This window comes from Ascaphus truei, chromosome 9 (assembly GCF_040206685.1).
Source record: "Ascaphus truei isolate aAscTru1 chromosome 9, aAscTru1.hap1, whole genome shotgun sequence".
NCBI classification, from domain to species: domain Eukaryota; kingdom Metazoa; phylum Chordata; class Amphibia; order Anura; family Ascaphidae; genus Ascaphus; species Ascaphus truei.
In genome coordinates, this window is record NC_134491.1 from 53521292 (window position 1) to 53545451 (window position 24160).

General features: G+C 45.4%; 1 protein-coding gene across 1 annotated transcript in view; it reads left to right on the forward strand.

Annotated features, from left to right (window-relative positions):
- The first annotated feature begins 403 nt into the window (after positions 1 to 403).
- Positions 404 to 24160, forward strand: part of MTHFD1 (methylenetetrahydrofolate dehydrogenase, cyclohydrolase and formyltetrahydrofolate synthetase 1) — a 33248-nt gene continuing 9491 nt past the window's right edge. Inside the window, exons 1-19 of the mRNA XM_075614881.1 lie at positions 404 to 563; positions 4689 to 4773; positions 7595 to 7654; positions 7915 to 7968; positions 8185 to 8321; positions 9695 to 9795; positions 10362 to 10498; positions 10634 to 10745; positions 11725 to 11852; positions 11947 to 12044; positions 12790 to 12963; positions 13547 to 13683; positions 14786 to 14832; positions 16740 to 16847; positions 17329 to 17403; positions 20161 to 20263; positions 21069 to 21145; positions 22845 to 22985; positions 23689 to 23757. Coding sequence (XP_075470996.1) covers positions 526 to 563; positions 4689 to 4773; positions 7595 to 7654; positions 7915 to 7968; positions 8185 to 8321; positions 9695 to 9795; positions 10362 to 10498; positions 10634 to 10745; positions 11725 to 11852; positions 11947 to 12044; positions 12790 to 12963; positions 13547 to 13683; positions 14786 to 14832; positions 16740 to 16847; positions 17329 to 17403; positions 20161 to 20263; positions 21069 to 21145; positions 22845 to 22985; positions 23689 to 23757 — 1881 coding nt within the window. The 5' untranslated portion in view covers positions 404 to 525. The remainder of the gene's footprint in view (positions 564 to 4688; positions 4774 to 7594; positions 7655 to 7914; positions 7969 to 8184; positions 8322 to 9694; positions 9796 to 10361; positions 10499 to 10633; positions 10746 to 11724; positions 11853 to 11946; positions 12045 to 12789; positions 12964 to 13546; positions 13684 to 14785; positions 14833 to 16739; positions 16848 to 17328; positions 17404 to 20160; positions 20264 to 21068; positions 21146 to 22844; positions 22986 to 23688; positions 23758 to 24160) is intronic.

Sequence of the window (24160 nt, forward strand, 5' to 3'; positions counted from 1 at the left end):
GGTGGGAATGAGTGTGAGGAGGGGGTGATTGAGTGAGGGGGGGAGGTGGAATGAGTGTGAAGAGGGGGTGATTGAGTCAGGGGGGGAGGTGGGAATGAGTGTGAGGAGGGGGTGATTGAGTGAGGGGGGAGGTGGAATGAGTGTGAAGAGGGGGTGATTGAGTCAGGGGGGGAGGTGGGAATGAGTGTGAGGAGGGGGTGATTGAGTGAGGGGGGGAGGTGGGAATGAGTGTGAGGAGGGGGTGATTGAGTGAGGGGGGAGGGACTTGATGAACTGGCCGGGACGGAGAAAAGGGGGGGGCAGACGGACCCGTTATATCAGCCCATCTGAAATAATTGCCGATAACGAAGGGGTTAACCCACCTAGCTCCGCCCACACGTCTGTAGGACACGCCCCCTCCCCGCTGCGCCTGCGCGGTGCAATTTGCGTGAAACTTTGCACCACGAGGGGTCAGAGAGAGGCGGCAGCATCGGAGGGTCTTGGATCTCACCTGTCCGGGTCCGGAAGAGCCTGACAGCAGCCAGCATGCCCGCGGAAATCCTCAGCGGCAAAGTGGTCTCCGGGTGAGGGATTCCCCAGGGACAAGGGTAGCCCCTTATCCCCCAACCCCCCTCCACCCACTCTCCCCAGATGCGAGGGGAGCCCCTGCAACCTCTTATCCCCCCACCCATCCTCCCCGGGTGCGAGGGGAGCCCCTGCAACCTCTTATCCCCCCCACCCATCCTCCCCGGGTGCGAGGGGAGCCCCTGCAACCTCTTATTCCCCCACCCATCCTCCCCGGGTGCGAGGGGAACCTCTGCAACCTCTTATCCCCCCCACCCATCCTCCCCGGGTGCGAGGGGAGCCCCTGCAACCTCTTATCCCCCCCACCCATCCTCCCCGGGTGCGAGGGGAGCGCCTGCAACCTCCTCTCCTGCGCTCCCCCCTTCCCCCCAATGGGTTGGGGTAACATGCACCATGGGGTAGTGAGGCTGTTACCAGGAGCAGGAGGGTGTCCTGAGAGCAAGAAGGGTTAATAACACGCATGGTTCGTGTAATACTGTGCTGTATGGGCAGTGTGGAGCGTTATATGGAGGTGTCATGATTTAGCTCTCGCCCATGTGAGGTGCATTAATGCCACCGTTATGGAAGGGGTTAACCGCCTCCCACTCGTGGAATAGGGTAACAATGTTGCAAATAGGACTGATACACCGGCCGTTAGAGTATTATAAGGGCCAGAGATGCCATACAGTATATGCATTGTTCTGCTTGTGCTTCCAGCATCCATGGGGTTAATGGATCTCTCTGCACGTGGGGGAGATCAGTGGTATAAGGGGAGACTGAATCCAGGTGTGGATTGCCAATGTCACTTGTCACTATCTTTTTGTTTTTTTCCTGCCGCAGTACAAGGTTCTAGAAGTAGCAGCTTTGGAGCAAAAAGTTTGAAGTCGGTGTCAGTACAGGAGGGGTTAAATGTCCCATTATTGCAGTGGGATTATTTATATGCGGTGCTGACCCCTGCAGTTTGAGATGGGATCTGATGCATTTACTTGGCCCAGTTTTTCCCCAGGCCAGATATGCAGATTACTCTGACACAGGATCTGCAGTTTGAATAGTCGTATGATCAGTGATGAAGTATAAGATGCATAGTGAGGGGTGTGTAGCATAACCGTATCGGATTATGTAAGAACACGATGTGATGCTGTTTCACTTAAAAGTAAAATACTTTATCGTGTTGTTGTTTTTATTTTGAAAGCGACAACATATTCCTTAGCACGGTACAATGAGGGTACGGAGATTTGATGATTATATAAACGGTTGCATGCAAATAAGCGCAAACAGATACATGTAATGAGGGCCCTGCTGGTGAGAGTTTACAATCCAAGAGCATGCGCCCCCCTTCTCCCCCCCCCCCCCAAACAGGTGAAGTTTTAACTATATTTTAGCTTCAGCACAGGTGGCTCGATCAGCCACTGATTTGAGCCACCTGTGTTGAAGCTGGGATATAAACACATAAGGAGACAGAGTCCTCCTGAAAGATCCTCATTAACTGCACAACAAAGCTAGGAATATTTAGCAGGGTTTAAATACACACTGTATGAGTAATTTAATTAGCTGTGAGGTACAGGTAAGCAATCGCTCCCAGCACTGTGGGAGGGCAATTGCCACTAAAAGCCAGATGGCAAAAATAATAAATATTTTATTAATCAACCAAAGTGACGCATAATATATAACACATTCTCTAAACTATCATAAAAACAATTAAAACATATATGTAACGGGTGACAACCAGTCCAGGGATAACCATGGATAAATCCAAATTATTCTCAAAATAGATCCCTGAAACAGGTGAGTGGATCGTAGTGAGTGAGACAAAATCAGTGAGTTGATGTCAGAATGCAAATATCTATCACGTCTCTTTAACGCAGGGTGGAGTGTAATGCAGTGTAAGCAGTACTATGCCGTTAGGCAAACCATCAGGTCAAAATACTCAACGGTATGCTCAGAGGTAGGTAGCAGGGCAGATACAAACAGCATATAGTAAGCTGCGCCCCATATAGCTAATACAATAAGCAACCAGTGACTACCACCGCGTTCAGAACGATCTCACCCGTTACTTCCTCCTCCACGACGTCAACGCGATGACGTCATGCCGACGTACGTTTCGCGCAAAGGGGGCTGGCGCTTTCTCAAGGTGGGAGCTTACACTGCATTACACTCCACCCTGAGTTAAAGAGACGTGATAGATATTTGCATTCTGACATCAACTCACTGATTTCGTCTCGCTCACTACGATCCACGATAATTTGGATTTATCCATGGTTATCCCTGGACTGGTTGTCACCCGTTACTTATATGTTTTAATTGTTTTTATGATAGTTTAGAGTATGTGTTATATATTATGTGTCACTTTGGTTGATTAATAAAATATTTATTGTTTTTGCCATCTGGCTTTTAGTGGCAATTGCCCTCCCACAGTGCTGGGAGCGATTGCTTACCTGTACCTCACAGCTAATTAAATTACTCATACAGTGGGTATTTAAACCCTGCTAAATATTCCTAGCTTTGTTGTGCAGTTAATGAGGATCTTTCAGGAGGACTCTTTGTCTCCTTATGTGTTTGTCTGTCAGGGTTATCCTCTTTGCACCAGCAGGAACTATTTTATGCTTTATGATTACATTTATATTGTGGTGAGCGGTATCTCACAAGTTATGTATACATTGAAGCTGGGATATCCTTAACCTGACCTGTTGGGGGTCTTGAGGACTGGAGTTTAGCAGCCCTGGTCTAGAGGGCAGATTAAAGCGATGTTCGATCTGTTTCTGCTGTCAACTTTAGCCCCTCTGGTCCTAGGTAAGGCTATGGCCTCAGTATTTACTGCTGCACGCGCATCTGGCGGCGTGTGCACAGATAAAAGCCGCGATAAGCGGTCTGTAGAGGCGCAGGGGGGGGGGGGGGGGGCGCTCGCGGCAATGACTGGGCATATCTGCTTTGCTATTGGCTGACCATGTGGTCGCGGCACGGGAAGACACAATTCTAGTCTTCCCTACCAGCGTACACGTCGTCGCACTTTGCGCGCTCACACACACACGGCCACTTGGGCACGCCCCATAGAGGGCTGTGGTGTGTGGCGCACACGCCGCAGCGGCTACTGGAGACCGGACCTAAGGGGAACTGTCCAGAGTTCTATTTCAGCCACTGTTTACTGTTTCATGCAAATACTGTATGTTGCGTAGTTTGCGTAGCAGCATCTCTACTGTATCAAAGTCTGCTGCTTGTAAACTATTAACAGAGAAATCAGAGATCAACATCACTGCAGCTCGGCCTTGAGACGTTTGACCTGGGAGGTGAATGCTTAAATTTTCCACCAAAAGCCCATGAAAGTGGTGGTGGGATTCGGGGTTTTTTGTGGAATCCCTTCTGTTAGTGTGGGGTTTGTGAAATGTAAACCAAAGTGATTTGAAACAGCGCTAAACACCAATGATAGTGATACGAGTGAGTAAATAGTATAAACGATGTGTATATAGTGAGTTGTAAGGCGAACCCAAAAAATATTCTCATCCTTCCAGGGAATATGTACGGATTCCCTTCAAGAGTATATCGATCCAAGGTGGGAAGGGAGCTATGGTCTCAGGAACACCCCAGGAAATGTTACATATAAGCGGGTTATGGTTGCAGCAGTTCATATGCCTAACAGCAGGTTCTGTTCACTCGGCTATTATTCTTTGTGGGCGACTGAGCAGACCTCCATTGCAAAACGAGGGCAGGGGAGTAAAAACTGTAACATGTTTGAGACCGACTGTAATCCACAAATGGACATTTTTAAGGCATTCTGGATTCAGAGAGAGGGGGGGAAAAAACAATGTTTCAAAAAAACATTTTGGAAGCTCTAACAATTTTCCCAATAAAACAGGGTGCTAAATCAGGGTGAAGGCGTGATCTTGTTCATATCTACAGGGCCTGAATTCCTGGGAAGGTCACATTACCCCGCACATTTCCTTGAGCTATTTGATAGGAAATAGATTACCTTTACAAGCAGGCAAAAAACAAATTTCTTGCAGTATATACTCCAAGGTAACATAGCAAGTGCATTTATTGCTATAAAGATAACTTGAAAGGTACTCTTATAAAGTCTGTTTATTTTTTCAACGCTTTCAATCTTGTGCCGGTTAAACTTGCCTAACCCCGTACTCTCTCCTCTGTTGCAGACTAGTGCGAGACCGACTAAAACGTGAAGTTGCTGTAATAAAGGAGAAATGTCCGGGATTCAGCCCCGGGCTCGCCATTGTGCAGGTTACACATTCTATTTTATTGACAAAACCTCTAGCTCAGGGGTCTGCATCCTCTCAAGGAAGAAAAGCCATTCTATAAAAAAAAGTCTGTCTCCAAAATATTCCGAGACACACACGCACACACACTGTATAAGCATTAATATATGACACAACATGTGGGGGGTTAAAATGCATCTCTCAATAAGTCCCTTTATTTATTTGTTCTTTGTTTTTCTGTGCAAAATAGAATACACATACAACCCCCCCAGGCCCCATACACTCTATCCCCTACCCCCCAAATATACACATATTAGTCAGGCAAGCAGCTGGGGAGACGTCGGCCGGCCAGATATCTATCCTATCTATCTCTTATTCTATGTGTAAGCAGAAAATAATGTGAATTGCATACTGGTCTCACGAGCATCTGGGCTGTAAATGCACAGAACTATCAGCATGTGCTTAACCTCGTTTCAGTGCAAAGTGACTTTAAAAGGCCCGTTCTATATACAGTATGTTTTGAAACGGCCGGTGGGGCCTATTTTGGCTGACCTTTCCCATTCGCTTCAAGTTGGGATTACGGCCGCTTGGCCTGATGGAGTAAGCCCCGAAATATTTCTAAACACTGTTTCAATTTTGGAGACCAGGAAGCAAAATCATGACGATCTATCTCACCTTAATTAACCAACAGAGGAGCTACTTCTGTGAGGAAAACCTCTCATTAAGTTAGTTTTAAAGGGCCCCTGATGGCATCCAATGGTTTGTATCTCATGATAAAAGTAGGTGGATCTGTACTGCTAATATCTGTACACAGTATCAATTTCATTTTCAAATGAAAACATTATGCTATAAAGCTTAAATATCTGCTTTTACGCCCGTAAACGCTGAACAGAGTGCCACAAAGTGTCTGTGTAATGGACATATTTGATGATTTTTATACATTTTCCTTGTGTATCCTTGAAGTTTCTTTTCTTTAGTTCCATGTGTTCTAACGCTCTACCCTGTATCCATGTGTTCTAACGCTCTGCCCTGTATCCCTGTGTTCTAACGCTCTGCCCTGTATCCATGTGTTCTAACGCTCTGCCCTGTATCCCTGGGTTCTAACGCTCTGCCCTGTATCCATGTGTTCTAACGCTCTGCCCTGTATCCATGTGTTCTAACGCTCTGCCCTGTATCCGTGTGTTCTAACGCTCTGCCCTGTATCCATGTGTTCTAACGCTCTGCCCTGTATCCCTGGGTTCTAACGCTCTGCCCTGTATCCCTGGGTTCTAACGCTCTGCCCTGTATCCATGTGTTCTAACGCTCTACCCTGTATCCATGTGTTCTAACGCTCTACCCTGTATCCATGTGTTCTAACGCTCTGCCCTGTATCCATGTGTTCTAACGCTCTGCCCTGTATCCGTGTGTTCTAACGCTCTGCCCTGTATCCATGTGTTCTAACGCTCTACCCTGTATCCATGTGTTCTAACGCTCTACCCTGTATCCATGTGTTCTAACGCTCTACCCTGTATCCATGTGTTCTAACGCTCTACCCTGTATCCATGTGTTCTAACGCTCTACCCTGTATCCATGTGTTCTAACGCTCTACCCTGTATCCATGTGTTCTAACGCTCTACCCTGTATCCATGTGTTCTAACGCTCTACCCTGTATCCATGTGTTCTAACGCTCTACCCTGTATCCATGTGTTCTAACGCTCTGCCCTGTATCCATGTGTTCTAACGCTCTACCCTGTATCCATGTGTTCTAACGCTCTGCCCTGTATCCATGTGTTCTAACGCTCTGCCCTGTATCCATGTGTTCTAACGCTCTGCCCTGTATCCCTGTGTTCTAACGCTCTGCCCTGTATCCCTGTGTTCTAACGCTCTGCCCTGTATCCCTGTGTTCTAACGCTCTGCCCTGTATCCCTGTGTTCTAACGCTCTGCCCTGTATCCCTGTGTTCTAACGCTCTGCCCTGTATCCGTGGGTTCTAACGCTCTGCCCTGTATCCGTGGGTTCTAACGCTCTGCCCTGTATCCCTGTGTTCTAACGCTCTACCCTGTATCCATGTGTTCTAACGCTCTACCCTGTATCCATGTGTTCTAACGCTCTACCCTGTATCCATGTGTTCTAACGCTCTACCCTGTATCCATGTGTTCTAACGCTCTACCCTGTATCCATGTGTTCTAACGCTCTACCCTGTATCCATGTGTTCTAACGCTCTACCCTGTATCCATGTGTTCTAACGCTCTACCCTGTATCCCTGTGTTCTAACGCTCTACCCTGTATCCATGTGTTCCAACGCTCTACCCTGTATCCATGTGTTCTAACGCTCTGCCCTGTATCCCTGTGTTCTAACGCTCTGCCCTGTATCTCTGTGTTCTAACGCTCTGCCCTGTATCCCTGTGTTCTAACGCTCTGCCCTGTATCCATGTGTTCTAACGCTCTGCCCTGTATCCCTGTGTTCTAACGCTCTGCCCTGTATCCCTGTGTTCTAACGCTCTACCCTGTATCCCTGGGTTCTAACGCTCTACCCTGTATCCCTGGGTTCTAACGCTCTGCCCTGTATCCATGTGTTCTAACGCTCTGCCCTGTATCCATGTGTTCTAACGCTCTGCCCTGTATCCCTGGGTTCTAACGCTCTGCCCTGTATCCCTGTGTTCTAACGCTCTACCCTGTATCCCTGTGTTCTAACGCTCTACCCTGTATCCCTGTGTTCTAACGCTCTACCCTGTATCCCTGTGTTCTAACGCTCTGCCCTGTATCCATGGGTTCTAACGCTCTGCCCTGTATCCGTGGGTTCTAACGCTCTACCCTGTATCCATGTGTTCTAACGCTCTGCCCTGTATCCATGTGTTCGCCTCATAGGTTGGGAATAGAGATGATTCAAATCTGTACATTAGCATGAAGTTAAAGGCTGCTGCAGAGGTAAGTTTCTGGATCGCACCTCCCAGGTGAGATGCAATATAGCCATCTCTACCCTGCATAGATTTGGTGTACTCCTTTTTATTTTCCATAACTTGTCTTGCAATATAGATAGTAGATGATCCAATTGTCCGTATGGGGTTTTGGAGGACGGAAGATCTGCTTTTAGTTATCCTAGTCTATCGCTATAGAATGTAACCCTTTTTATTTTGCAAGATGTTAATGTTGCTCTATTAGTGACGCACAAATCATACTGTTTTTAGATTGGGATCAATGCCAGTCACATCAAACTGCCAACGACTGCTACAGAAACAGAGGTAAGCTGATCCGCAGGTATCTGTATCCTTCGGTGGTAGAGGAAACCGATCACACACTGCACTTGGTGAATTCTAGTTATTTAGAAGGGTCTCTTTCTATTTTGAATAAGCAGTTTGTTAATTAAATCAGCGTCACGGGAAGAAAAAAAATCAGTACATGGTAATAGAGATTTTCAGATTGCAAAATGATGTCCGTTTGATTTTCTTCTGCACCAGGTACTGAGCAGGATAACATCTTTAAATCAGGACCCTGCCATTCACGGGATGATAGTCCAGCTGCCTCTGGATTCTGATCACACCATCAACACAGAAAAAGTCACCAATGCCGTGTCGCCTACCAAAGACGTGGATGGGTGAGTGTTCGTGCGTTAGGCCTGGTCCCCGCTGGCTATTGCAGCACCCGCTGTGGCGGACGCTGCAGGGACGAGAGCCCTCCCCTCAATGGCGCCGGGCCCGCTGCGAGGCGGGGGCCGCAGCGCTGAGGCGAGAGTTGCTCCTGCTCTCAATAGAATTGAGAGCAGGACTCGCGACGGAGCGCTAAGCCACGCCCCCCCGGCGGTTCAGCCAATGGGGGCGAACCTGCAGGGTGACGTCATGGCTGCTCCCCCGCCATGCCCCCCCGGTCTCTCTTCCTCCAGCTCACTGCAGACCGGGGAATCGGCTGCACGCGCCGCCAGTCTCGCGGGCGCGCGTGCAGCGGAGGTACTGGGGCCTCAGCCTTTAGGTTTTCGTGCTGCGCTTTGTCCTCCAAACAAAACATTGTAAAGCTGCATTCAGTAATGAGAGCTCTGCTAAAATAAATTCTGTTTCAGCACATTTGGTAAACTGTCTGCAATGAAAAGAAATGTGTTTATTATATTTTGTTTTGGCTTTAAAACGTTTAAAATTGCAGCATCGCAGGGAATATTAAACTACGCTAGGGGAGCATGCGGAATGCAATAAATGGGGTAACCTCAAGTGTTTTGGATTTGTTGTATTTTTCATATTTTTATTCTATGGCCTTTAAAGGCGCAGACAATTCCTCCAAAGTGCAGGTCACCTCTTGTCCAGAGACCCGCTGCTGAAGGGTCCACATGGGACCGGAAACGTGGTCTTTCCGCTGTCTTTGCATGTCATATTAAATGGAGATTTGCGCTATGAACGTGTGAGTAGAGCTTTACTATGTATCTCTGTTTGAGAGGAGACCTGCACTTTGGAGGAATTTTTTGTCTATGTTGTGTTGGCTGCAAAAGCAGGATTCTCCTCGCCTGAGGCTGTTCTCTATACACACCACACACACCACACACACCACACAAACACACCACACACACACTTCTTTCCTTCTTTGCATATGATGTTTTTTTAATAGGTGGGAAGCAGGGATTCTCCGGAGTTGAACCGTGTTAATTTCAGCTCCTGGGACTCCCTGCTCCCCAAGATACATACAAGGTCCATAGGTTTAAAGGTCCTGGTCGCGGGCCAATAGGACACTGCAGGGGATGTTGTGGCTTTCTATTTGACGTGGGACAGTTAAAGTGCCATTATATTCTGCACACACAGCCCAGCCGGAGCTGCTACCGTCGCCCCCCCTACCAGAGGTAAGGGTCTCTGGAAACAGGGGATCCTCAGAGCTGAAATTAACACAGTTCAGATCCTTGCGGGTGGTGCCGTATCGACACCATTGCATTTGATTGAATATGGCCCTATATACGGTACGTTCATTATAATTAATTTGTCCTCGTTGCAGACTAACCTGTATAAACGCTGGGAAACTTGCCCGGGGTGACCTCGGTGACTGTTTCATTCCCTGCACACCGAAAGGATGCATGGACCTCATCCGGCAAACAGGTGAAGTGTATTCTGTCATATTCACCCTTTTATTAAGTGAATACAGGAAAGCGCGCTGGAACCTATTCAGAACGCGGAGAAGACGCCTGCCCTACAGCGGGCAGAGCGCTAACCATGGTTATTTTATGTAAATGATATGGCAAGTTGATGCTATTTAGATGTGTATGGGAGTAGCCGGGGTTTAGGGGTCTTTATTATGACTATTTCATATTGCGCTTTCCTCAAAGCGCTTCACAATTGCAGTATACTGCGCGGTGCGCAGCACATAACCATTTTACAGACAGTCCCTGCCCAAATGTACTTACAATTTATGATTATCTCCGTGTGCCTCAGGCACCAAAAAGTGACTTGCCCAAGGTCACAAGGCGCTGACACTGGGAATTAAACCAGGTTCCCCTGCTTCACACTCAGTCACTGTCTTGACTCGCTTCTCCTTGTTTTAGTCCTAAAATTCCATAGAATAACCTGCATAGGAGGAGTATTGTTTGGGTCTTATTAAAAAAAAAAAAAAAATCCCCTTCTCCCCCCACCCCACCCCCCCTGCCATTGTTGATATCTACCTCCAGGGGTGCAGATCCCAGGTAAAAGAGCGGTGGTTATTGGGCGTAGTAAGATTGTGGGTGCTCCCATGCATGACCTGTTGCTGTGGAACCATGCTACCGTTACTACCTGCCACTCCAAGACCGCAGCTCTCAGTGAGGAGGTACGTGCAGAACTCGCCCCTTTTTTATTGTTGGTAAATTACAACTCACATTAAGGTGTCATAATCGCAGGTGAAGGGTTTTGTGAACACCTTCTCCTCGCAGTGATTTATTTTTTCCCCCTATGTCATGTACAGGTGAGCAGAGCTGACATCCTGGTGGTTGGAGCTGGTAAACCTGAAATGGTGAAGGGCGACTGGATAAAGCACGGTGCCATTGTGATAGATTGTGGCATTAATTATGTCCCCGGTAAGCGGCTATTTCTTTCACTTTTAAATATATGAAATGGTTAGATAGAAGTTAAAAGGTATATATCGAGTTAGACAAAAGAACAAGATCACAGTGGGGATGTTACTTACGCGCGCACACTTCCATCCTCTCCTGTTAAACCTAGGCTGTCGCAAGGGTATCCGTTATAAATAAAAAGGGTTACAGACGAAGTGTAGGAAATCTCTGGGTATGCTGCTTGTAAAATCTTGACTTGGGTTAGTGATACTTTTCCTTTCATTTGTGGAGCCAAGCAAAACCTATAAAATTATTTCCCGTGTCCTTCTAAGGCCGCGCTTATAGTCCTGGCTACGACGTCATCCGTCGCCATTGTTGCAGTGTTTTTTTGCCTATAGTGTAGAAGGCGTGGTGTGAGCGGTTCGCCTTCATTGGCTGAACCGCTCACATCACGCGGCTGTCACCGAAAAATCAATTCTCATTGACTTCCAGTGATCGCGACCAAGCAGTCGCTCAGTCACGCCTACTGTAAGTGCACACGATGGATTCAATACACTTGGTTTGACGCGACGTCACGTCGGCGGGACTATAAGCGCGGCCATAGTCTTACATGTCTGATTGCTTAGATGAGGTCCCTGGAAACACCCCCTCACACACAATTCTGTCATAAACCCCAAGTTGAAGACCCCGTGGACCATAGATCCACCTGGCGTCTGACGATTCCTTTTGCAGTTAAAGATCGGAGAGTTTGTTTTTTGTCGGCTTACCCCAAGTTTGCCTTCGCCCACTGAGACAAATCGCAACAGCGAGTGTTCAATGCGCGCTTCCTGTGAGGGGGAACATGGGATTCACAAACCACATGAATGTCCGCAGGGAAACTCGTCGGATAATATCCTCCATAATTACATTTTACACCACCATGTGCGGTCAGGCGGTATTTGACCGTTCATACATAATTCTGTATTTATGATGAGTTACTAAGACTGCAAACCCTCCCTTTCAGATTCTTCTAAACCTTCCGGGAAGCGCGTTGTGGGAGACGTTGCGTATGAGGAAGCAAAGGAGCGGGCCTCCTATATCACCCCAGTCCCTGGAGGGGTTGGCCCAATGACTGTAGCCATGCTGATGGAGGTGGGTTAAACGGCAAGGACCGTAATGTTTGGCATTTCCCCTGCTGAGTTATCCGCTGCAGTCTATAACCATCCCCTGGGTTTCTGTTATTCAGAATACAGTGGAGAGTGCAAAACGCTTCCTTGAGAAATCTCAACCCGGCAAATGGAATATTGAGTACAACAGTCTCCAGCTCCTGACTCCGGTCCCAAGGTATCGCCATACGCCAGCACGTTACAGTGCGCTGCAGGGATTTGGGGAGTCGATTATAAATTAGTAATGTATGCAATTATGCTACCATATCCTGGCTTATTAAATCATCACTGCCATCTTCTTGCCCATTTTTAATAATGGAGTTGGTAAATACAGATGCACTTTTTATCCGGTCAGGGAGAACATAACATTCCCTTGTCTGTGGTGATGTTGCAGCCGCAATGCTTCATTCTCTGCAGCGGGCATCTCTCGTGTGGTAACACGCTGCTGCAGGGAACGTTGCTTGTGTTTCATCTGTAGTATTGCATGTTTATTAATAGCATTACGCAAACAATTATGGATAATTCTAGATAATCGGGCTGAAATGTATGAGTAGCAGTCGGCAGTTGTCCTGTCTCTCATTGGCCAAACTAGTAATGAAAAAGTTTTTGCCGTTTAGTAGTGGGTTCGCATTTTTGAGGTTACTTTAAAGTTCGCAAGTAAATGTCACAGGGGCTTCTAGCATCTAACGCAGGGCAAGGCTGCGGTAATTATTCACCCTCCTTTCAAACTCACATGTTTGGCGCTCAGTGTGCAGAGTATGGTAGGAAAAACGAATGAAATAGTTTTCCATTGCGCCACTTAACCAATGTTTCCCCTCTCGCCTTCACAACCTTAGATGCTGAAATATAATCTAATATCAATTTCTCTCCTATCTTTATCTGGGCTGCGAATGACATGAACCTGTTCTCGTCGCCTCTTTCAGTGACATTGAAATATCTCGTGCTTGTGTACCCAAACCCATCGCAAAGCTGGCTGAAGAAATTGGTTTACTTTCAGAAGAGGTGGAGTTGTATGGTCAGACAAAGGCCAAAGTTCTGCTGTCCACTATTAAAAGGCTCCAGGGGCAGAAAGATGGAAAATATGTTGTCGTAACTGGGTATGAACCCTTGTTTAATCTGCCACTGTGTCTTTTTATTGTAAAAACCTTTTTGCATATGTTGCTGTATTGCAAGGTGATATCGGTTTGTCACACGACAGCATGAATAATGTGCATTTGGTATCAATGATTAACCCCAGCAATTGTAAAAAGAAACAAAACTAAAAGTAAAGTCTGCAAATACAATAGCGAGAAACCATTAAAATCTGAGAGTTTGATGTAGGTATGTTTTATAGATACAGCTGACAATCTTCTCTCAACCATTTACAAGGTCTTTATGGTTCTTATCATGCATCCATCACTCCTCCCTCATATTCATGGTATGGGGAATAGACCTTGTAATATTTGGGGAGTTTGTGTTTGAGGGAGCAGGTTAATTTTCCGTTAGCCTAATGCACCATTTTCCCAGTCTCGGGATGTTGGTCTTATCCGAGTTCCGACTAATAATTTTGGCAGCGACTAGCTGTGTCTGCATCAGTTGTTGACCTCTACATGGCATTCGCTGCACAGCAAAGGGCTTTGGGTTTGATACTTTGGAAACTAGTTGGATTTGCAGTCCGTTCATTTGTTTTTACACTCCCAGAATAACACCAACCCCGCTAGGAGAAGGAAAGAGCACGACCACCATAGGATTGGTGCAGGCTCTGGGAGCGCATCTCAACCTCAACGTCTTTGCGTGTGTTCGACAACCCTCCCAAGGACCCACATTTGGAATAAAAGGCAAGTGAGGTTGTAGGAAGGTTCGGACATGACTATGCCCAGGGCAGCCATGGAAAGGAGACACCGTGAAGGTTATCACTCCTACGTGGACTTGGTGGCCAGTTACATGCTTTTGAAGTGCCTTGTGTTCTAGAACGAGTTTTTGTTCTAGTATTGAAACGGGGTCTCTCGAGCTGCATTAATTTCAGCTCGGGGTGCCCCCCGCCCCCCCTGCTTCCTGGGATATTTACCTCCCATTGGGGGTGTCGGTTCTCCTGCAGGTTTAAATGTCCCAGTCACGCGGGACAATAGCAAGGAATAACGTCACGGCTTCCTATTGGCACGCGGGATATTTAAACCTGCAGAGAGAGAGAGAGAGAGAGGCACCCCGTACTGCGTTAAGTATCTCTGGAAGCAGGGGATCCCCAGCGTTAAAATTTAACACTATTCAGTTACGGGCAACCCCTGCTTCAATCCTATTAATGTCACCATGTCCTGCAACTTTAACTCAACCATTTCTATTCTGGCCCAAGCCCACTGTGGCAAGTGAGTAGTATCGGGTAGCTAAACTCATCTCCTTTTAAATGCACACAGAGTGCTTCTATTTTCTGTAACTTTTATTGGAGGGGGAGTACAGAAGGGATAAAACAAAGTGCAGGCAACATTTTTGGGGAGAAGGTGAAAAGGAATCAAAAAAAAATTCTGGGGGGACAGGGCATGGTGCATCTGCTGATTGTAAAAAGAAGCATGCTTTCCTGTCCAGGCAGGAACAAGCACTGGACTTATACCACTGACAAAGCATAGAAGGGGAGGATGGGCAAACAATCTTACTGGGAAAATAGGGGTGTTGCCAAGGCAACTGGCTGGGAAGCAACATTGTTGCAAACTAGGCTGAGGAGCAATGGCTGCCTCAACAAAGAACAGGTTCCTGGACAATTTCCTTTTTGAGAATTGCTGTACATTTGCCTTTAGATTTGATTTACTGGCCAAACCAGGCATTACAGCTAAGGAGAAAAATGCTGCAGTTCTAATTATTATAAAAAAAATTTTTTAGGAGCTACCGTTCACCGTTCACTTGCAAATGTAATAAAATACTAATTATATTTCCTCTTCGTGTTGTTAGGAGGCGCTGCAGGTGGGGGATATTCTCAGGTCGTCCCAATGGAAGAGGTAAAAAGAGCATTTTCTCTGTAGCCTTTGCAAGGTTCATCTCTCCCGTCGTGTATGGGAACATGAGCAAAACGAATGATTCTCAAACCGATCCAGAACACAAATATATTGTTGGATCTGTTAGGCCGCGTCCATAGTGAAACGCGCTAGCTTGCTCGGGCGTCCCGGCGTTGTGCTTGAAATACAAACTTGTTTGTATTGCGAAGTGCCGCTCTCCCTGTAGCGCTAGAGCGCGCACACTATGCGCATATGCATTGCATCATAGTTTGTTTCGCTCGCTCTGTGTCCTGATCTATGGACGCGGCCTTGCGTAATGCTTAAAAATTCTAGTTTGAACGTTATGTGGCCTGGCACCATATACAGCACAGCTGGGCAACTCCAGTCCTCAAGGGCCACAAACAGGTCGGGTTTTAAGGATATCACTCCCTCAGCACAGCTGGCTCAATTAGTGGCTGTCATTGACTGTGCCACTGATTGAGCCACCTGTGCTAAAGCAGGGATATCCTTTAAAACCTGACCTGTTGGTGGCCCTTGAGGACAGGAGTTGCCCAGCCCTGCTGTACTATATATTGTAAATATCAGTAGAGACTTTATTATCTTTCCTCAAGTAGCATACGATCTCTAATTCCTGGCAACGGAGGCACGGACTTGTCCAAGGCCACATTTGGTCTCTGCGCAAAGTTGGATGTTTGATTCCCGGCTCGTCCGCTTATATCTTGAGCAAAACATTCTATGGTTCTTTGTTCTCAACCCGCTGCCCTTCTGAGTGGATATTTCCAGTCTCATTCACATCCAACCCCTTTAATTGCTACATGACCTCTTCACTGGTGTAACGCTGAAGGGTTTCGGAAGGGAATGTCAGGCGACAATCATTTGGAATTATACGTGAAGATAAAGACCTATCTTGAAGATATGGTGTCACCTTCGTCAATAAGTCCCAAGGATCTAATTCTTTTGTTCCTGTGTGTATTCAGTCAGATATACTGCATCATTCTTTATAGGGTTTACAGTATGGGCATTAGTCGGCAGAAGGGGGAATTAGTCGGCACACGTTCCAAGTAATTCTAAATTCAATACACACAGGACCACACACTTATACCAGATTTCTGGAAATCTGGACATGTCCATTTATGTACTGTTTTTTCATTATTGCAACTCTGATCACAATATGTTAGTTATACTGTGTTTCACTGCTAACACACCTAGTTTGTCCCATTACCTTTCATATTTTATTTATAAAGTGTTACAAGGAAGTAATACATAGAGGTTCCTCTCGTTTTCAAGTATGTCCTGGGCACAAAACTACAACAATACATAGTTACATTTTAATGAACAGAGGTTATACAGCCAATTCAGACATTGCATGGACAGTTGGAAAATTGGGTACAGGGGATAAAAGGGCTGGTGAGTTTCTGATTGAAATAGAACAGCTTTTGCATCAGCAACTGCTCCCCCCCCCCCCCCCCCCCCCCCTTAGCTGCCCTTCGGCTGTCCCCCTTTGGGGTGACGTAGATGTAGGCTGAGGGGTTCAGATTGAATGCAGTTGATGTTCTCCACCACCTTTCTGCCTCAAACATACAAATGACGCGTATCTCATTCTTTCTACTCCCAAAATTCTCACTGTCTCGGTATTTCTCTGCGGTCCCTTTTGTATTCATGACCGTGCTACTTTTTTAGTTAACTAGGACACTGCATTTCTTTGCCTTTTCTATTTAGGTGCTAGCATCTAACTTACTCAGTTAGTGTAAATGCAGACAATATGGCGTCTCTCTTGTTCAGAATTTTTGAAATCTTTCCAATCTTCAATACGCTATGTCGCTATGTTATAAAAACTGCTTCCACAAGAATGATTTGTAACAGTTGGTATCATACTCTTTTATTATTAACCTGAAATGTTGTTTTTCCAGTTTAACCTTCATCTCACCGGGGACATCCACGCCATTACTGCAGCTAACAACCTCGTCGCTGCTGCTATTGATGCCCGTATCTTCCATGAGCTCACCCAGTCTGATAAGGTCAGAAGTGTTTTTTTGGTGTTGAAAGGCTTTGAAACTTGGTTGCAGAGGGCGTGTCGCCTTCTTTTGCCACCCTAATTAAAATGCTGCAACATAAAAGTACACGGAGCAGGTATATAAGCTTATTCTGCTCATGGAATTGAGATCTACCCCAGGAGTAGCCAACTCCAGTCCTGAAGAGCTACCTGCAGGTCAGGTTTTCAGTATATCCCTGCTTCAGCCACCTGTGTTGAAGCAGGGATAGTCTTACAACCTGACCTGTTGGGGGAGGCTTGAGTTGTCCACCCATGATCATCTACACAAATATGTTATTAGTACTTGTTAATCTTTGCTGTCCTGCTAATGGTCTGTGCTGTGCTTGGAGACACCACTAATATTTATCTCGGATCAAGCTACAGGTGTTAATAGATTTTCCCTATGTGCAGGAGCCGGTTCTATCTCGGTTTTATACTGCTAATTGTTTGCGTTCACGTTGCTTCAGGCTCTTTTCAACCGCCTGGTGCCTTCCAGCAACGACGTTCGGAAGTTCTCAGACATTCAAATCCGGAGACTTAAGGTGCGTTCAAAGTGAATGAATGTTTTTTCTATAACCACACCCCCCCCCCCCCACCCTTTTTTTTTTTTTTAATATCTATCTCCCTGGGTAATATATTATTGAATAAGGACAGGTACTGGGTGTGGCATCCTAGTTGGGTAACCAACAAATGGTAGAATGAAGGTATGATACACAATCTGTCCAGGAACCATCGCAACTGAATCGCCCTAAAAAGTACCTATTGTCCATAGTTAAGGAAAACATGTAGCAAGCAATACTCGCTGGTACGCTGCAACGTCCACGTATTCCCAGGCGCTCTTAGTGTGCTTCCGTCATGAGGGTACAGGGATCAGAAACATGGAGAGAATAACACCGCACCACTGAAAGGCATCCAAACCTGAAAAAAAGATTATAAGGAGGAAAATGCGTATTTTACTTATTTCCCTCCCCCCCCCCCCCCAGTTTGGATGCCTTTCAGTGGTGCTCTGTTCTCATGTTTTTGATTCCTATCCCTGCTATAGCACAAGAAGTTCAATCAGTGGCTCAGTATTGGATTAAGCCACCTGTGCTGAAGCAGGGATATCCTGAAAACCTGGCCCGTTTGGTGGCCCTTGAACTGGAGTTTCCCACTTTAGTGTAACTTAATGATACAGGCAGTCCTCGGTTATCCAACGGAATCCGTTCTGGAAGTTGGATAGTGAAACCGTTGTAAAGTGAGTCCCATGTTAATCGGTGGCGGTGAGCGTTGGATAACGCATTCAAGCGTCAAAACGGCCCATAGGGTTGCGTTGGATATGCCATTCTTTGTAAAGTGAAACGTTGGATAACGAGGACTACCTGTACAGTGCATGTTGGTATTCGAACCTGAGGGCCCCTTGAGACTTGGTACATGCAAACAAGACCTAAAGCAAATGTACAGTATAAGGTTTGGGTTCTGAGCTTGCAGGGGGCTGTGTGTGTTCACATGCAAACAGAACCAAGTTTAGGAAAAGTACCGCCCCTGACACTCAAACCCATTCAGATAAACACAGCTGCAAGTCCCAGCTGAGGTACTTGTTAACTTCTTTGCCTGCTGTTCTATTTATTACTGGTGGACAAACTGCACCCTAGCTTCTTGTAATCTATTTTCATTGGGTGTTATTTCAATGTGAAACTGTCTTTTTAAACCCACTGCTTTGGTAAGAGCTCATTTTCCCAGATGCACCATATAGAGACATCGGCACATCCGGTAAATGAATTGCGTTGGTGTTTATATTCTTTGTTTCATGGTCAGGGACTTAAAATAGGTTCTCGTGATCTTGTGAGTGGTGACTAACCACTGAATCATACAGGGAAACCAATAGCTGGCTGTCTTTTATTACGAACATTAAACTGTTCAATAACCTTGCAGTTGATGTGGAAAAAAAAACCAAGATTATTTAATATTTGCTCCGTATTATCGGTTCCATTGAGCATCTTATTTTTATTTATTTTTTTACTTCTCCCTAAAAACCTGTTTTTTTTGGTTTGTTTTTTTTGACAATTCTTGTTTTGCTCAATATAGTCATATTTTTTCATTTTTTTTCTTTTTCCCTCTGGAGTTGGTAATACAATACCTATTGTTTTGAGTAATTATGTTTATATAGTGTCTTTAATTCAGAATTGTTTAACAATTTTCTGTCGGGGCGCACTCGCCAAGTCCCCTCGGGGAAATTCTTGCGGCACATTTCAGTGACTGTTTATCTTGGATGCTTTGGTGTTATCTTGTTTCAGTTCAGGTACTAGACAGACATTATGTGACTGACAAACCTGTTGAAATTAGGTGTGAAAAGGGAAAGGCATTTTTCTCACGGTCTTTGAAACACGCTTAATGACCTGCGAATTCAGTCACATTAGTTAGAGTAATATTAACTATTAACAGATTAAGCAATAAGTAATTTCTCTCTTGGAATAGGATAATCTACCCTCCTTTCCTTTAGTAAGATCTGTATATTGGCATCCAGGTAATCCAAATGCAATGTAAATACAGCTCAACCCCGTTATAACGCGATCCGTTACAACGCGAATCCGCTTATATCGCGATTCAAGCGCGGCTCCCAATTTTCATATTTATGAATACTCTACAACACTATTATTGGTGTCATAAATACTTTACTGCAAAATGCATCAATAAAACATTGGAACAATACAATTGTTCATTATTTCTATATTGTTCTATAGTATTGCAACTATCTGGCACAGAAAAAAAGACATATACGAAGTTTATAGCATGTATTTGTTTATTTATAAAATATTTTACCACGAAGTAATACATTGAGAGTTACCTCTCGTTTTCAAGTATGTCCTGGGCACAGAGTTAAGACAAATAATACATGTTTACAAATAGTTACATAAATGAGCAGGGTATACATTATATACAAGACAATTGCGTGCACAGTATAAGTTACTAGAATGTTCTAACGCGATCCGCTTATAGCGCAATGTGATTCCTTGGACCCCAAGCACAGCGTTGTAACGCGGTTGAGCTATATTCCGCATTGCAATTTATTTCCGTGCCGTTTTAAGCACTAAAGGATTTAGTAATAACTGGAGGCTGTTATCGGTCCTGCAAATAAATGCATTGTTTGCTCCATATATCATAATAAGGCAGAATAGTGGGTATGTTACACGGACGCCACGTCCAGGATATACAGCACATTTTGTGTCCGGAGGGAACCTGCTGTTTTTATTGCCTGGATTGCAAATTGAATCAACGAAATACAATTATTTCAATGTTCTGCTTTAACTTCATTTACACAGAGGCTGGGCATCGAGAAAACAGACCCCGCAGCTCTCACCGAAGAAGAAATAAACGCGTTTGTGAGGCTGGATATCGATCCGGACACCATCACGTGGCAGAGAGGTATTGGGGCAGCTGGGGGGGAGGGGGCGGGTAAGCATTGGTCATCTGTACTGTGGAAATTCTATGTACTCCATCAGTACACCTGCACGTCTAGGGCACGGCAATAACACACAGGGGCATGCGTTTCAGCAGGTACTGGGGTAAGTTCCCTTGTATTAAATGAGTTGCATATATGAATACTGCCAATTAGTGATAATTTTACTATGTAAAATCATTGTTCATTTTACAGGTGGCAGTTTTGGCATCGTCTTACTTTTGTTGTTTTTTTCCAATAGCCGAATTTCTGCAGTTTTTCATTATTTTTAGCAAAAACAGATGTCTGTTAAAGCAGCAGGTCTGTGGAACCGGTTACAGGAATGCATATTTAAAAATAAAAATATCTGATTGTTGGTTCTCTATGGATATCAAATAAAGATTGGGAGTTTTTGGAACTTCTGGTTTCAGATGTCCATGCAGTTTTTAGGGAGTGGATCGGCCCTCTCTTTGTCTCATTTACTTTGAAGTAAATGCATGATGCATCGTTTGTTAAGTTATAGCTGCATGAGTCGGGATTTTTTATTTTGCTGACCCGAACTGCAAATCTCCCACATGAGACATGCATTATCTTGCTAAATTAAAAACGGTGTTAGTGGTACATGTCAGAGGCCTGTCCTGGCAGAACGAAGACCAAAATAAGTCAGTTATAATACCCAAGGACACCTCCTTCCTTTGCTTGTGTTCTCTGCCCAGTGCAGATATTCCTGCAGCAGAATAATATCCCTTATAAAGTATTTAATTAAACCATGAAAACTCTCTCTTCCTTTAGTACTCGATACAAATGATCGCTTCTTAAGAAAAATTACTATTGGCCAGTCCCCGACGGAGAAGGGCTTCAGTCGCACGGTAATTGGCTTCATGGTCTTCCCTTTATTTTATTATGTGATTGAAAACGTGGGGCAAAAGGATAAGGATTTAGCAAGTTTTCAAATGCTTTAGAGTTTCTGTATCCTATGGCGTTGGTACCTACATCAGGAGGTACGGTGTTAATGTTCTTAAAGCGGCAACCCAACTGGCCGGGTTTCTTTTCTCCATTTCTTTTCTTTTATACATTAAATTTAAGCCTTGGGTCTCCGGAGCTGATCCCTGTTAATTTCTGCTCCGGGACCCCATGCTTCTCAAGATACCCCTGTAGGGGATTCCAGCACACTGGCTGGGTTAATGTATTGGCGGGTTGCCAAAAGTTCTGCGCAAGGCCGGCGGTTGCAGGGCCCCCGCGTTCTTCCATACAGCGATGAAGCTGATTGCCGGGAGAGCGCCCGGGGCCTCTGTAACGGTGTCTTACCTTGTCGGGCAGCATTTCCCACTTCAGGGTCCCATTAACATGGCGGTGCGTTGCTAAGACAAGGCACGGCAACGTCATCACGTGTTGAAGGAGATGCCATGCCGGACAAGGTAAGAGGACCCCGCGATAATCCCAGCCAATAGGCAGCTGTGACGTAATCCGGTGAGACTTCCTATTGACCCATGTGACGCGGGGAGCTTTAAACTTTGCCGAGATCCTGGCGCCTCCTTCGGAGCCAAGTATCTCAGGGCGCAGGGGGTCCCCGGAGCTGAAATGAATGGGGTTCAGCTCCGAAGACCCCCTGCTTCAATCCTATGTTAAAAACAACGGGTTCTCCCCCATTGCATGGCAGGGCCGAAGTGTCTGAGTAGCTTTACCTACACTGCAAGGAAACTAGACTGCTGCGCCGGGGTGTACGTTTTGCACACTTAGCCACCTCTCTTCTATAGGCGCCACCTCTCTTCTATAGGCGCCACGCATTTTTTTTTTTTTTTTTAGACAAATGTAAGAAAAATAAAAAATAAACTGCGCAGTGCGTGTTTACATCGGTGAGAACCGAGAAAACTATTCCTATGAACAATATTTGACAATCAAGGATAATGAATAAAAAATCCTCAATTGATGTGCATTTAAAAGTGAAAAAATTCAAATTATAGTACTATTGTGATATCCAAAATTGTGAATAATGATATTATAAAATGTATAACATACAAAAACCTTCAATCGTATAGCTGGGAGCCTGCCGCTTATCACAGGGGATGGCCCAGCGTCATACAGGAAAACATGAAAGAGAAAAACCCGGCGCACGACTCTCGTAGGGTTAATAAGTAGTTATATTGTGATAGAAAAATAGTCCGTTAAACAAGCAGGGCATGTTTGGGGTATATGTTACCACTCGTGGATACAGTTGACTTGCTTCGAAGGGGGCTCCTTGCAAACTGCAGCCTCCTATCCGGATAGACGCGTCTTACAAAAATATGTACGATTGATTTGTGAAAACCGAGGAAGTCTATGCAATGGGGAAAATATTAAGAATGTATTTGGAAAATTCCTGTATGAGATATATTTTATTTATAAAAAAAATAGCTATACTAACCCGGGATGCCTCTGAACTACAACATTCAAGTACCTGGGACTTGTGGTTTCAATGTTTCCGTAAGGACTGATGGGGAAATGACCAGAAAGTGACATTAACATAACCCCTTCTCTGTCAGCCGCTGGTGCGAGCATGTCTTTATTATATATGTGTTGCTCCTTCAGACACAGTTTGACATTGCCGTGGCCAGTGAAATCATGGCTGTTCTGGCGCTCACTGACGGTCTGGAAGACATGAGGAACCGTCTGGGGAAAATGGTGGTAGCTTCCAGCAAGAAAGGAGACCCCATCACTACAGAGGACTTGGTAATAACAAATACACATGGCCGGTGCTGCCCAATCCATTCTTTCACACCAGTTTCTGTTGGGTTTTCTGCGAATACAACCATTGGAAATAACACTCCCAACTATAGAACATTTTATCCGATAACTGCATTTCATGGGTGTACATTTTCAGCCATCGTGCTCGCATCCTCGTCAAATAATCACCCGATCTTAACTTGTAATGTTAGAGCAAGCTCCTGCTTTTAGGGTGTTCATGTTGTATTATCCGGAATACAGCTTTGCACAAAGTGTTACCTTGTTGTGAAACCGACTCTAAAACTGGGGTGGCCAACTCCAGTCCTCCAGGGCCACCAAACAGGCCAGGTTTGGATTTCCCTGCTTCAGCACAGGTGTCGCAGTCAACGTTATGAAGCAGGAATATCCTTAAAACCCGACCTGTTGATGGCGCTTCAACTGGAGGCCAGCCCTGTAATAAAACATGATTGGATCCCACCCTTTATATAGCCTCAGCATGAATGGGGAATACCCTGTGAAGGAGAGACTGTAGTTGATAAATATTGCAGAGGTCATTTGAACATGAGGCAGTGACCTAAGCTCCTTTTTTTTTTTAGGGGTATGGGGAGGGGGGCGGCGAAGATGGGAGGGGGATAGATAATGTTTTGACTCTCCCAACACCAGATTATGCATTCAGTAGGAATTGTAACCGACCCCTCACCCCCCACAGGGAGTGAGCGGTGCATTGACTGTCCTAATGAGGGATGCCGTGAAGCCCAACGTGATGCAGACCTTGGAGGTGAGCCTGCCAGGAATTTGGAAGTCCGTTGTTTTTACCATGTCTAATTCCGCGTCATTTAAAATGACAGGAACTAGAGAAGCATGTGATCCGCGCGGTTATTAAACACAGACTAGGACGGATAACTTCGCGCTCCCTTTTGCTTCAGTATGTTTCTGTAATCGTGCTGTGTTACAGAAACCTAGAGTTTAAATGCTGCACACCATAAATAATATTAAATGATACAATTACCGCTGATCCTGGTCCAGGGAAAACCTGTTTGTAATCCAATGACTAGAAATAAATAAGGGAATCGGGGCACTAAGGATTTCTTATAAACTAGTTTATTGTTCCAAAAGTTGCGACGTTTCGGCCGACGCCACGGCCTTTCCCAGGTGGTAGTGGCATTAACACTTGGGAGACC